Genomic DNA, 13,785 nt, shown 5'->3' on the forward strand with positions numbered 1-13,785 from the left:
AAAAAAAAATCTTGGTCCCTGTCTAAGAGGCCTTATCCAAAGATCACTGAAGACAATGGAAAAATTCCCATTGATTTCAGCCACTGGAACAGGTCTTAGGCTAACTTTTTCTGGAACACCATAAATGTACAATGTCTGTACATGGTGTTGTGTTCATACACAGCAGCGATCCGAGGAATTCTATAAGTATTAATGATGCAGATTTGTTGCAACACCTGAGCATGGTCTTTAGCTGAGGTCTGACTGACCTGATATGGGACACAATGACTTTCTCCCCAGTGTGGAGGGGGAGTCACAAACATTGTAGTCTGAGCAGTTCAATTGGTCCTCTTAATCATTCTACAGTGCAACACATAACATTTGGAAACTCCCAATAGTTCTCTGCTCCCAGTAGCCATTCTTGGCACTCAGGGATAGGTGCTTTAAGAGTCCCAGAATGCAGTCCCAGAAACATGCTTGTAAGGTGCACAGATGTGCCAGAATAGTTCTGTGAGAAACACCGTTGCTGTGTGTAAGTGGTAAAACACTGCATTTAACAAACAAAACCATCATCCATTTTGTACAACCGATATCCTTGCCATGATCCCCTCTCTCTCAGTATAGACACACACTTGGGGGTAAATTTGGCAAATTCTTTTAGGGCTCAAACCTGCATTTCTAATACTTAAAAAAATTCTATTTATTGGAGACTGTATTTCTGTCAGTCAAAGACTGACTAATAGTGCTGTCTAGAAGCAGAAACAGTATGGGACAAGGACGGGCAAGCTACCGGCAAAGCACTTTGATCAGGAGTAGCAGACACATCCTAGCAATCACATCCTACGTAAACCTGGGCCTTCTGTGACCCAAAACTGTTGATTGTGCCAAATTATTTGGTGTTTTAATTACATGGGCAAACAGGAACTGGGATGAAGCCAACCAATTGCTTTTTCTTTTCTTTCCTTTTTCTCATCTAAATCAAAATTTATAGTGAGATCTCCAATTGAAAGTTGAAAGACCAATCACTAACCTACTATGCACTGAGCTATTTAACTTACACCTTATGAAAAAATGTATCTGGAGCTGATAATCCAAAATCATAGGCAATAATGCTGCACGGTACTTATTTTAATGTCACATCTAAAAGAAACTCCCACCCCCTCTTGATTTTATATTAGCTTCAGAACAGAATGTCATAGAGTTATTAGCAACTTGTCTTTAATGTCCCAAATTTTTAAAATGCTCAATTGATATAAAAGTGAAAGTAAATGATTTTACTGGCACACATTGCAGATTTAACTCTGAAACCAGCCAAACAAGCTATTTTTTCACATCACAGCCTGACTGAAAATACAAGCAGAGATGGACCAACTCTATCAAGTTACATAGATCTGACAAATCAACACTGTGGAAACACTGTGGGCAGTGCTTCCATCTGCTAGAAATTTGGATTAACGTTTATACTGATTCACATATACAAGGTAAATTATATGTAGGGAAGATGTGCTGGGTTTTGTACTCCACAGATGGGAAGTGATTTAAACAAATGTGTTGGAAAACCTTCGTATATAAATACACAGTTAACTGTAACCGCCCCCCCCCCCCCTCCAAATGAATACCATAATTTTTACTACATATTTACGAAAAATCCAGATTGCTCTATTTTACAGTATTTGTAATACACCCCCATCATCTGATTATACGTGTATGAAATGTCAGATCTTGCTCTGGAATTGTAGTTAACATTTAGTAATGGGACAACCAGTAATTTGCTCACCGTATCCCCAAACTGCCTATTGTTTTTCCCACGTTCCTGATGGAATCTTGGGAAGAACCTGTTTTTCGTTGCAAGAAACCATCCTTACATCTCATTTTGAAACCCCATATTCTCAACCATCTTTCTGACCATGTTAACTTGGTGTGTAATTTACATGCCAAGGAACTGGAACATGATACAAGTATCTCATTTTACTTTAATTTACATATTTTTAATTCCTTATTCTGCTCCATGGTGTGTTATACCAATTCAGACTCACTTACAATTGTAAGTGGTGTCAGTAGGTCTACATGAATTTGTGTGTCGATATAACAAACCACATTCCTGAATTAGGCACATTTTCTAACTTTTCCTACTTATAGTGGGATATCAACAACAAAAAATATGAACTGAATTGCTCTAAATTATTTTCATAAAGTGTGTAACATATATGCAAAAAGATCTCAAAAGATTTAATGTACAGAGGTTACACTGAACCTACTATTTCCCTTAATTTGGTCCTGGCGTTTTGTTTTTATAAACTTTTATAAAATTTAATACTGGGGAAATCTGTATGTTTATAAAAGTCTTGATTATGTATCAGCCCTGTGATCTGAGAAGCTTAAAAGCAGAAGTAATACATGTAGCACTGAGGCATGAGGATTTCTGCTGGAGATTATTTGGCTTCAGAGAGCTAAATTAACATTCGCATCTATGAGTTTTTGAGCACAGCCAATCCCATATATGACTACTTAGCACTTCATCACTGGTGGTGGTGGTCATAACTTGGAAACACTTCATACCCATAAATAAATTAACCCAATAGGAATAGCCATTTCATATGAAATTTCAGCAATGTCTTGAAGGCCAAAGGAGTATACTCCCGACAGCCACTCCAGCTAATGAAAAAAATCTTGGATTTGGTGCAAAGTATTTTTTAATGCAATCATAAAGTCAAAGCTTTAGCTGCTGCTATCATCCTTTGACATTTACCTTTTTTGCATTCTTTATGGCATGCTATATTCCCAGAAGGAAAGTTAATGGAGAAAAATATGAAGGTTAAGTATTTTTCCAGAGTTAGATGTTGGTGGATATTCTAGGCTTCTGCGAGTTTCTCAAAAAGGGAGGTTAGTATCTTAAGTTTAAGTGAAAAGTTTTTAAAATACCTGATTCTACGCTGAAAAGTGACTGTGTAAAAATGGCACCCTCTTACTCATCAGATCTGCTCTCTGTTAGTATTCAGAATCAGATCTCAGTTAAGTGACACAGACATATTTTTACCACGGTCAGAACTGACGAACCAACACATCTAAAGAGAAAGCAAGCAAGATTCAATGCTAGTTTACATAGCACCAGTAGAATTATTAATTATCTTCCAACTTTTGCCCCCTTTACATCATGGCAACTCCAGTGAAGATGGAGCAGTGTTACTGAGGGAAGACTATGCTGCAGAATCACTACTACAAAAGCCAGGTCCAGAAAGAATCCAGCATGACTCTCAGATCTCAGGTAGTTTGAATAGCTGGCAGCTAGGAAAAAAACCCTCAAAAACATCACACAATTTTGTTCAACTGCCAGTTTCTGCTAGAAACAGCCCTAAGCACTGCAGTATCAGAAGGTGATACAGGACAAGACTGAAAGGCATTTAATTGCATTGTGAAGAACTCACTTTAGTAATACCCAATACTCTAATTTGGTAAGATTTGCCCTATAGAAGACTCTCTGAAACATAAAAATGAGAAGTGTTGAAATGATGTTAATGGTTTCTTTAGTAACAAGTATTACAGCTAATCATATCGCAGTATATTTTTCTGTCCTTTTACCACATTGCCAGCTATTCTGAATGCACAAAAAACCCATTACTGTGATTCAATATTAATAACATGCTTAGTAACATGTAACTTGAGGGATAAAACAAATCTCAGGACTGTCAAAGTAGAATACCAATTTTGTTTTTGTTTAAAATTCTTCATAGTAAAATAAAAAAAAATCATGTTACAATCTGGCAAGCAGATCCATGGCTTATTTCTCTACCCCTGATATAAAACAGAATTTATACACCATATAAAAGCAAAAATTCAGCAATGACAAAGGAAAAGTGCATGTATCTGTATACAAACACTGTTGTATGCAGTCTTGTAGCCATGTTGATCCCAGGATATTAGAGAGACAAGGTGGGTGAGGTAGTATCTTTTATTTGACCAACTTCTTGAAAACTTGTCTCTTTCACCATTAGAAGTTGTGTGTGTGAGTACAGGGGAATATAAGGACAGGAGACTGTGTGAAACTGGCATCTACATAGCAGCAACTTTGCACTGCTTGGGCAACACAAAGTGGATGTGAATCTGGTTTAACTGGTCAGTATGCTCTGATGGCTCTACATTGCTCCAGAGTGGTATAAAGGAGCCAGAGCACATTAGTAAATTTCACTCCATAAGCTAAAATTTTACAAATAATTTAAGGCTGATGTTATGCATCTCCAAATCATTATAAATATCATGACAAAATTCTCTTTGGGCTTCTTTCTCTCTTTTTTAAAATATTCATGAATTAAATTTTTAAATTAAAAAAATCACAAAAACACAAATTCCCGGACAAAAAAAGCTATGTTAAAATGCAATTAAGGATACTTGTAAAAATCAGTAATTTAGGGTAAAATACATTACAGAGCAGTTGTAATTATGCCCCAAACTAGTGTTACAAACCTTGTAAATTCCAGGTTAATGCAAAGCTTGAAGAAATCCAAACAAGTTAAAGAATGAAAATGCAGTGTTAGGGCACTCAAAACAACCTTAACTCTGCTCCGTAGTTATACTACAGGAAAACAAAAAAGAAAATCTAGTGTGTCTTTAAAAATCTATTTAATCTAATCTCAAACAACAAACCCCAAATGTTTTAATCATAATTATAGGATTATTGCATTGTGTCACTACTAGAGTTCAGCAAATTAGAGGTTTTTCAGTCTGGCAGCCAAACTGAAAAATCCTAAAAAAATCGAGTATGTTTTGAACCAAAATAGATTTGGGGCGGAGGGGGTGTTTTCAATTAAACTTAAAAATTAAAAGAATTTGCTCAGGTTGAACAGAACATTTCAAAAGTGAACTCAAAACACCCAGCTTTAGTCACTACAGAACTGTGGATATTTATGTTGACTTCACTGATGATTTCCCCCTGAATTTCAATGAGTGAATGAGTGTTGATATGAAATTCAATTAACTCTAATTATTAAATATTTGTGGAGGAATATGCTGACTTTTTTTTAAATGCAGAAGTGGGGAGGAAGCAAGAGCTAGCAAGGTGATAGAAAGCAGGAGGAATATAGGGGACAGGATTTGCAGGGGCAACAGATAGCATGCAGAGGTATAGAGAAACGAGGAGCTGGGCCTGGAAATATGGTATACCAAGGGGTTGTGGAATGGGGGAAACAAGAGAGGCAAAGAGGGCAGCAGGAAATTTTGGTGGTATGTGGGGAAGTAGTAGAATTAGGCAGGGAATATAGGGTGTCAGGATGGGAAAGAAGAGGACAGAGACTGGGGCATAAGAATCCAGGTGGGTCAGTAGGTCAAAAAAGCACCACTCTTTATTGGGCAGTGTTCCCCTGTGCTAAGGAATCCCTGTCCATATTTGGTGGGGACTTTTCTGCACAGAGAAACCACTCCCAACAGTATGCTCAGTCTGCACTGGTTGTCCCTGAACCTCACAAGTGAGGGAAAAGCAAATGACCTTATTCCCAAAGCTTTTGATAGTGTATTGGCAGGGCTGTGCTCAGGCTCCTTTAGTGACCACTCCTAAAGACCGAAGATAAGAGTGGTCTCACTGGCCAACCTCAATAGACTAGGGAGGAGAAGGTGAATACCCACCAGGTTGCATCTCTAGAAAGACAACTCAAGGGATGTCTTTTTCTTTTCATTTCATGTTTGTTATGAACTGCCCCACCTCAGTGTTGTGTTCAGGGTTGACAAGTGTGGAAAGTTCAATGTGTATGAATAGCACCACTACTAAATTAAGTGGATCCCAAAATGCTTTAGACTCCAAACTAATTGGATCATTGTCCTGGACACAAGAAAACTGATAACCAGCTTCAGTGAAGTCTCAATAAGATGTTTCTCTAGTGCATATTTTAGGCTGTATAAATAGGGTGAATAAATATGGAAACTATAGTCCCTTTGTCTGCATCATAGTTTATGAGAGATCACTTTTAGGGCATTTTATGAAGACACATTACCAAAGAACATCTATTATGGGCAGATCCATTGATCCTCAAAAGACAAGGCAAACAGGTAAGTGTGTGCATCGCATCACTATATCCTACATGCCCATTTGTAGAGAGTTTGCGTTGTAACTTTGAGATTCCTTTAACAGTTTCAGGCTGCATCATATGAACAAACACTAGGTGGATGTGGGATTGAAGGGGAGAAATGTGTGACAGACCTCTAATCAATATAATTGCAGACTTGTGAACAAGCAATGAACACACATAATGTAGCTCACCTATTTCAGCAAAATTTAGCTTAAGGAGTGTCAATAGAGATAATTTCAGTTATCCCCTTAGGGTTTCCTGTTCACCTAGGTTGCCCTTTATGTTGGGACGTTCCCAGAACAAGTAGCTGGGATTCCTGCCTTGGGGGACAAGGGAATGCCATTTTCCCAGACTTCAAGAGCCAGTGCAGGTGCAATAGAAGGGAACTGTAGCAACTCGCAAACAGCAATTAAGGAAAGTGCCTAAAACGAATGAAATTAAAAGCAATTATTTTAGCTATACAAACCACCTCCCAGAAAAGATTCTCACACAGTTATTTTCAGTCTTCACATTACTACATGTTCATAGCCATCAGCAACAACTACAAGGTATGATTATGCTCAGTTACTGCCAAATTCTGCCTCCCGTGACGGAAAGGATTAAGCTGCACTAACAAAATATCTGCTGCTTTCCCAGTGGCATTGAGTTGCATTTCCTATCTTTTATTCAATTTATGAAAGATGAGCCTGAACAGAAAGTCTAGCTCCAAATATCCCTGAACTTAAAGAAGTTCAGATCTGAATTCAAAACTGCCAGCTTGAGCCAATCTTGAACTAGATTTTAGTTCTGTTTCTTTCACTTCTTGTGCCGAAAATCTGTTGGTAGTGTATATTTTTCCATTTGGAAAATTATTCCTAAGTCTTTTGTAATTTTCCCAAGAACTTTCTTGCTATGCCTCCTCTGCACCCATCAGTCATTTGGGATGGATGGAAGTAGAGGAGCCAAAATTTTGCAGGAGTGAAGTGAGGGCATTCGTGCAGAGTGGTACCGTGGCTATGCAATATGTTCCTCTGCTCCTGAAGAGCTATTACCATCCTATCCACACAAATAATGCAACAATGGAGCTCTGTGTTAAAATGTGCAGTGACCGGCTGGATGAATGCAGGAATCAGGGAACGTCTGCTCTCTGCAGCATATTTCTAGTCTGAAATGGCAACTAGAGTGACAAGAAAAGCCATATGATTTAAGGCTTTTCTGAGCAGTTTTAACTTCTCTTCCATGTTGTTTGATCCCTCTTGGATGGGGTTACATAACAATCAACACAGCAATAATGCCAGATGCACTGCCAGTGCTTGGGAGATACACAAACATGAGTCCCACATGTGGCCTGAGATTCTATCCACGGATGCCTGGCTGTTGTAGCATTGTAGGTCTATATCCCTGGCTTTTCTCCAAATACACTGGCCCTGCCCTTTATGTAGGGGATGTTGGAGCTGATCTTCAGTAAACAGAGTTATTCAGGTGAGTGTTTTCTCTCTGTGGCTTTTTATACAGAAGAAAATAATAGAGACCTATAACAGAGATGAATCCAAAAGGGTAAAAAATTAAATGAGGGTTGGAGAGACACTTTTTCAAATGTAATGTATGGTTTTCAAAGAAAAAAATGTGTTGATCTAAACTTCAGATGGACTCTATCTTGGACTTAGGATCCAAGCCCTCCAGAATTTGGAGTAAGTTCAGAACCTGATCTGAACCCCACAGATAAGTCCCATTTCTCAGCTGAATCTTCTGACAATACTAGTGGATGAACTGATTTGTTTTTGTTTATTTGTTCTGTTGAACTTTGCATGAACTTCATTTAATTGCTGGATTCTAATGTACCACTGAATTACTACATTTGTACTGTTAAAAGTTTCTATTACTGTCTGAGTTCATCTTCAGGTCATGGGTCACTGATTGAGGCAGAGTTTGTACTGCGGCCTCTTTTTCATGAAAGACTTATTAAGCAAAGACACAGACCATCAAATGTTAATGTCATCTGCTTTTCAAAACACTAATGAGGTCATTAGTCCCTATGGTATTTAAAATGCCAAATACAGAAGTGGAAGTGAAAGTTAAAAATGTAACCGACCTCAACTTTGTTTCAGTTCTACAAAAATATGTTACGCTATTCTTCTTGTATGTTTATTTTAGGATGAATATGGCATTATAGGAAATGAGGTAATCATTCTTATGATCATCACTTCAATGAGGCCCCATCTCAGAAAACCACTAAAACAACCCAATCATGCCTGTTTCATACTGAATATTCTCTCTTCCTTTGCTTTGATAGCACTGCAAGTCTATAGGATCTGAAACCAGATGGCTTCAGTGAGCTGTGTTATTTGTTTATATCTATTTCTTTTCAAGGGTGCAGAATCAGGCTCTATGAAACTAATTCCATTCTCAACATGCAGTATATCAGGAAAATTCTTGGATATTACTGTAAATCATTTGCTTTGGTTTGTATCATGGTTTCTGTATAAAAATCCTGACTTGTCATTTTTCACTGCAAAAAAAGAGTGTGCATTGTGAAATTTCTCTTGACCAAAATTTGCAAACTGGTAAAAAACGATAGCCCCTTATATACAAATATCAGTCTTCATGTGTTATATTGCAGAATAGGAAAATTGTAAGGCCTTATTACTGCTCCTTTTACTAAACTGACTTTATTCCGTAATGAATTAAATGGTTTAAGGTATGGCTCATTTTCCTTCCCTTTGGAATGATAAAAATCTATGATTTTTACAAACTACCTTACAATACTTCCCATTAATAAACTGCCTCTGATATTCCATTAGATTGGAGAATTCTGGTTCTGTAGCATAAAGCACACATAACTAAAGAATATATGTCATAATTAAGGATATGATTTAGTCACAGAGGTCACGGATTCCATGACTTTCCAGACCTCCGTGACTTCGGGGGCAGGACTGGAGCAGCTGTCAATCTTGGGGCCGCTGCTGAGCAACTGATCGACAGCCCACCCACCGGAGCAGCAGGATGGAGTACCTGCCAACCCCAGCAGCTCTGTTTTCCTCCTTTCCCCAGGATATTTTTAGTAAAAGTTAGGGATAGGTTGCAGCTTCTGTGAATTTTTGTTTATTGCTCACAACCTGTTTCTGACTTTTACTAAAAATACTCATGATGGAATCTTAACCTTAGTCATAATGAGAGCTAAAACTGTTTGGACCCAGAGATGCAGTTTGTGGGATTTTAATAAATTTTATGTATTAAATTTCACAGATAAATTGAAGAGCAATTTTGTGAAACTAATGCTACTTGTTCCCACAATTAACATGTGTCTGCCATACCTTTTAATTGATAGCATGATGAAAACGTTTATGCCCATGTTACTATTTTGGTATGAAATGGGATAACTCATATTTTAAGTGCATACTGTACTTCACTCAGATTCCATTATCACACAAAGAAATGGTTGCTTACTGTAACTGCAGTTCTTCGAGATGTGATGCAGATGTGTATTCCACTTACATGTGTGCATGCCCACGGCATCAGAGCTGGAGAAATTTGCCTAGCAGTACCCATAGAAGGGCAGCGCTTGCGTCTCACGGTCATAGCCGCTCCCCTGGCTACGTGACGCAGCACTGCCCCGATCCCTCTCAGGTCCTTCGCATTGAATGCCCAGAAACTAGGCTCTGATGCAGAGGGGATGGAGGGTGGGTTGTGGAATACACATCTGCATCACATCTCGAAGAACTGTAGTTAAAGTAAGTGACCCCATTTCTTCTTCGAGTAGATGCAGCTGTGTATTCCATTTAGGTGACACACAAGCAGTACCACCCCAGGAGGCTGGGCTTGGAGTCTAGCTAAACAAGGATTGCAGAGTGCCCTACCAAGACCTGTATTTGCTCAGAAAGATGAGGTAATGGCATAAAGCTTCGTAAATGTATGTATGGACGTCCACTGAGGTATCGCTAAGCAATGCTTTTGACGTGGCTTGTGCTCTCATACAATGAGCTCGCACCTACTAAGAAGGCACAGCTGGAGCTATTTCATATGCAGTCTTGATACTGGAGGTTATCCATTTAGAGATCATCCATGAAGAGAGCACTTGATCCTTCGGATGGTCTGCATAGGACACAAACAGGCGAGGCAAAGCATGAAACAGTTTAGTACTGTCGAGGCAGAAGGCTAGACGTTGCCTGACACCTAAAGTATGCTGATGCTACTCCTTTCCTGAGCCGCATTCATAGAACACAGGTAAATATACCACTTGATTCAAATGAAACTGAGAAACCACTTTAGACAGATTTTTGGGTGTGATCATAAAGTCACCTTGTCCTTGGAGAATTGTGTATAAGGAAGCTCTGTCATGACAGCCTGCAACTCACACACTCTTCTTGTGGATGTTATATGTGGGAACACAGCCTTCTGACAAAATGGAAAGAGACAAGACGCCAGGCATTCAAACAGAGGTTCCATTAAAACCACAAAGACTGTGTTAAGGTCCCACAGAGGAACAGGCTCTCAGACTGGAGGACAGAGATGAAGAAGCCCTCTTAAGAATCTTGCTATTATGGTATTGGAGAAGACTGATCTTATCTGAATGGGGGGATGACATGCTGGTAAAACCTTCTAGAAGAGGTGGAGCATACTGTGAGGCAACTTATGAAGACCTGATGTTACTAATCAGGTTAGGCTCTTGTGTAGGTGTCAATGAACTGTTTTTCACTATTTCTGCAACAACACACCTTGACGTCATCAGCATCAAGTGGTTCCCAAAGTCATTTTTAACTTCGGCACAGCATAGCGCAAGCATCCAAGAAAAAAGATATTATACAACTTCATGTTAAAAAAAAAATCACATAAAATAATCACATAAAAAAATCACATAAAATAATATTAACAGCAACAACAATAATAATGGGGTGGAGAAGCCAACAGGAAAAATGGCAAGACAGAGTGTTTAAAATGAGACAGGGAAGGTGCCAATTTGGATGTCTAAACTGCACATCTGAAACAGTTCATCGTAGTTCCACATTCTCAGTGAATGTTGTAATCAAGGATGCTTATGCCACACAACCATGTACATTTGAATAAGCAATAGCTTGCAATAAATTCAGAACATGCTCATTTCCAAGAATAAAATGTTTTCCCACACCAACAAGCGACAATCATCCAAGAAGTTTAGCATCCTGTGGTGCATGGCTGAAAAGTCTGTAACTAGCTGCCAAATTGGTCATACATATAAACAAAGGGAAAAAATGACTTTACATTTAAATAATAGTAAAAGGGAAGTCATTCACCTTATATTTATTTGCAAAATTAACATATTTTTTATCTGCTTTAAACAAATGCTTCAGAGTTTACTATCTGTATTTAAAAAAGTGTACTGTTGCAGCCTAGAACTCACCATGAATAACTCCTTAAGAAATAACCAATGTATGGAGTAAAAAACACGTTTTTAGTTTTACTAATTAGCCCTGCAGAGCCCATACAGCTAAGACTAAGGGTGTGTTTAGATTGCCACAAACAAAACAAAACAAAACAACGTGCCCATTCTTGGGTTAGCTACCTGCATTAGCTAATTCAGGTTAAAATCACAGTGAAGATACGTAATTCAGCTTTTAACTTTGGCTAGCAGCTTGAGTTAAAACTTATAAGAGAACCTGGTGCTGAATTCAAGATGCTAACTCAAGTTAAAAACTGAAATGCTGTGTCCTCATTGCTATTTTAACCCAAGTTAGCTAATATGGGTTAGCTAACCCAAGTTAGGAACATACTTTTGCCCCCCCTCCCAATATAGACATACCCCAAATGAGGGAAAATCCTATTCTACTTCATGTACCTACAACAAAATGATTTACAGAGCTACTGTTGCAACTGCAATGAAGCTACAGGTCTCAATGAAGAAATAACTTGACTCCCAGAACCATTTATTGGTAGGCATGGATTATTACTAGTCATTATGTACAAGAAGAAAACAACTTAGTTGGCTTCTTAGATCCCAGGCTGAGCTTACATGACTGGCAATTAGGAAGAACATCTTTTGATGGGTAAGATGATATAGGGAATCATCAATAGCATTTTACAGAATTTCTTTTTGGGGTACAACAGCACCATAAATGCAGTGACTGATGAGAGAAGTCTTGAAATAATTACTCTGCAACATCATGTTTTTTTCAAACTTCAGTAACTGACTCAGGTGTTTTAAATTATTTGAGGGAGGGAAAGAAAATAGACCAGTAACAATGTAATGAAATTATCAGATGAAAAGTTCACAGCTAGCTCAATTTTTTACTTTTTTTAAACAGCTGTTTTGTTAATATGTGACATTTAAATTAAACTTTAGAATACTTCTTATTCACTTCCTAGTTCAGGACTCCCATGCCAACGTTTTATCTGAAGCAAATTAAAGAAGATCAATCATAAAACCTTAATTTTACCTTGCAATTACAGAGCACCTTTTGTTAGAGAATCTCAAAAACACTTTATAATGATTAAGTAATTAAGTATAATTTTGTATGGTTAGGTATAATTCGCCCCATTTTACAAATTGGTAAACTGAGGCACGGAGCAATTAAAGGACTCAGCCAAAGTTACACAGTGAATGAGAGACAGCATTAGAACTCAAGAAGTCCTAAGTGCCTAGAGTTTGAACACCAAGATCCCACTGCTTCCCTGAAAGTGGGATTATAGTGACAAAAGAAAAGGCAAACAAGTTCCACTATCCAAAGACGTCATTACCGGTATATTTCATTATACGCTCCATATCGTTACAACATTGAGGCATAGTTATAGTTAATTATCCCATCACTAAGTCCCCTTATAAAAATGCTAAAAGGAACAAGTGTCTTGACCATCTACATTTGGGAAAGAGATTAACCACCTCACTTCCACTGCCAACAACTCAAAAACAAGCGAGTTTTATCTATTACAAAAACGTAACTTACTCTAGAACAGAATGAGTTGCTGCCTGTGGATGGTAGCGATACTGGAGGAGGCATTGGTCAACTCGAAAGACTCCACCACCCTTTCGTATATGTTCATAAAAAAACAGCAAGTCTTCTGGAACACCCTGTAAAGAGGCAGATAATTCAATACAAAAGCCACAGGCATTCCTAGTTAAAATAGTACAAGTGACAGAGTGCACATTTCACTGTTTTGCCAAATAAATAGTTTTAAAATCTGTCTCCTGAACCTCTTTTTGTATAGACCCTAAAATTGTCTAATGGGTCTCTAAAGAAATTTTCTCAAATATAAGATAAAGCTAGTTGAAAACCAGTCAGCACTGCTTGAAATTGAAGCACTTTGAGCCAAAGCTGACCATGGGGACAAGAGTGGCAAAAGAAACGTCTTCTCATTTTGACAAGACTTGTAAAGCTTTGTACGTGATAGCCCCAAAAGAGGAAAATCTAATTAAGAGTTCATGAAACCTAAAATACTAGGTAACCAAATAACCTCTTTAATGGAATCTGTGACTTTATAATAGTGTTATTTAAAGAGTTTCAGGTCATTCCTGCGCTGCCATTCAAACTTTCATGTTGGTCCCCACTAGGGACAGGTCTAATAAAATGGGAGCCAAATCTTCACTCAGATCTTAGACTAATTTAAGGTTTTCTTTCCTCTTAATTTTCATGAACTGGTCTCTGCTTCTGACTGGGACTGGAAGCAGCAGTGCTGAAGTAATGCTAAAGCTGTTTTCACAGAATTGCTGAACCAACATGATCTAAGTAGTATTAGAAGTCTTATGAATAAATGCAAGATTTCTAATCTGATTTGTAGAGCAATGAATTTGGGATAAGCA

At 38.1% G+C, this 13,785-nt stretch overlaps 1 protein-coding gene across 10 annotated transcripts in view; it reads right to left on the bottom strand.

Moving 5' to 3' along the window:
• B3GNTL1 (UDP-GlcNAc:betaGal beta-1,3-N-acetylglucosaminyltransferase like 1) overlaps positions 1-13,785 on the bottom strand; it is a 261,980-nt gene that overhangs the window by 37,409 nt on the left and 210,786 nt on the right. For all 10 annotated transcript variants that reach the window (XM_067547683.1, XM_067547682.1, XM_067547684.1 and 7 more), the window contains one exon: positions 12,932-13,056. In XM_067547683.1, the coding sequence (XP_067403784.1) occupies positions 12,932-13,056 (125 nt within the window). The remainder of the gene's footprint in view (positions 1-12,931; positions 13,057-13,785) is intronic.

Source organism: Emydura macquarii, unplaced genomic scaffold, assembly GCF_026122565.2.
Source record: "Emydura macquarii macquarii isolate MOO-44397 ecotype Brisbane River unplaced genomic scaffold, CSIRO-AGI_Emac_v2 contig_1230, whole genome shotgun sequence".
Lineage (NCBI taxonomy): Eukaryota > Metazoa > Chordata > Testudines > Chelidae > Emydura > Emydura macquarii.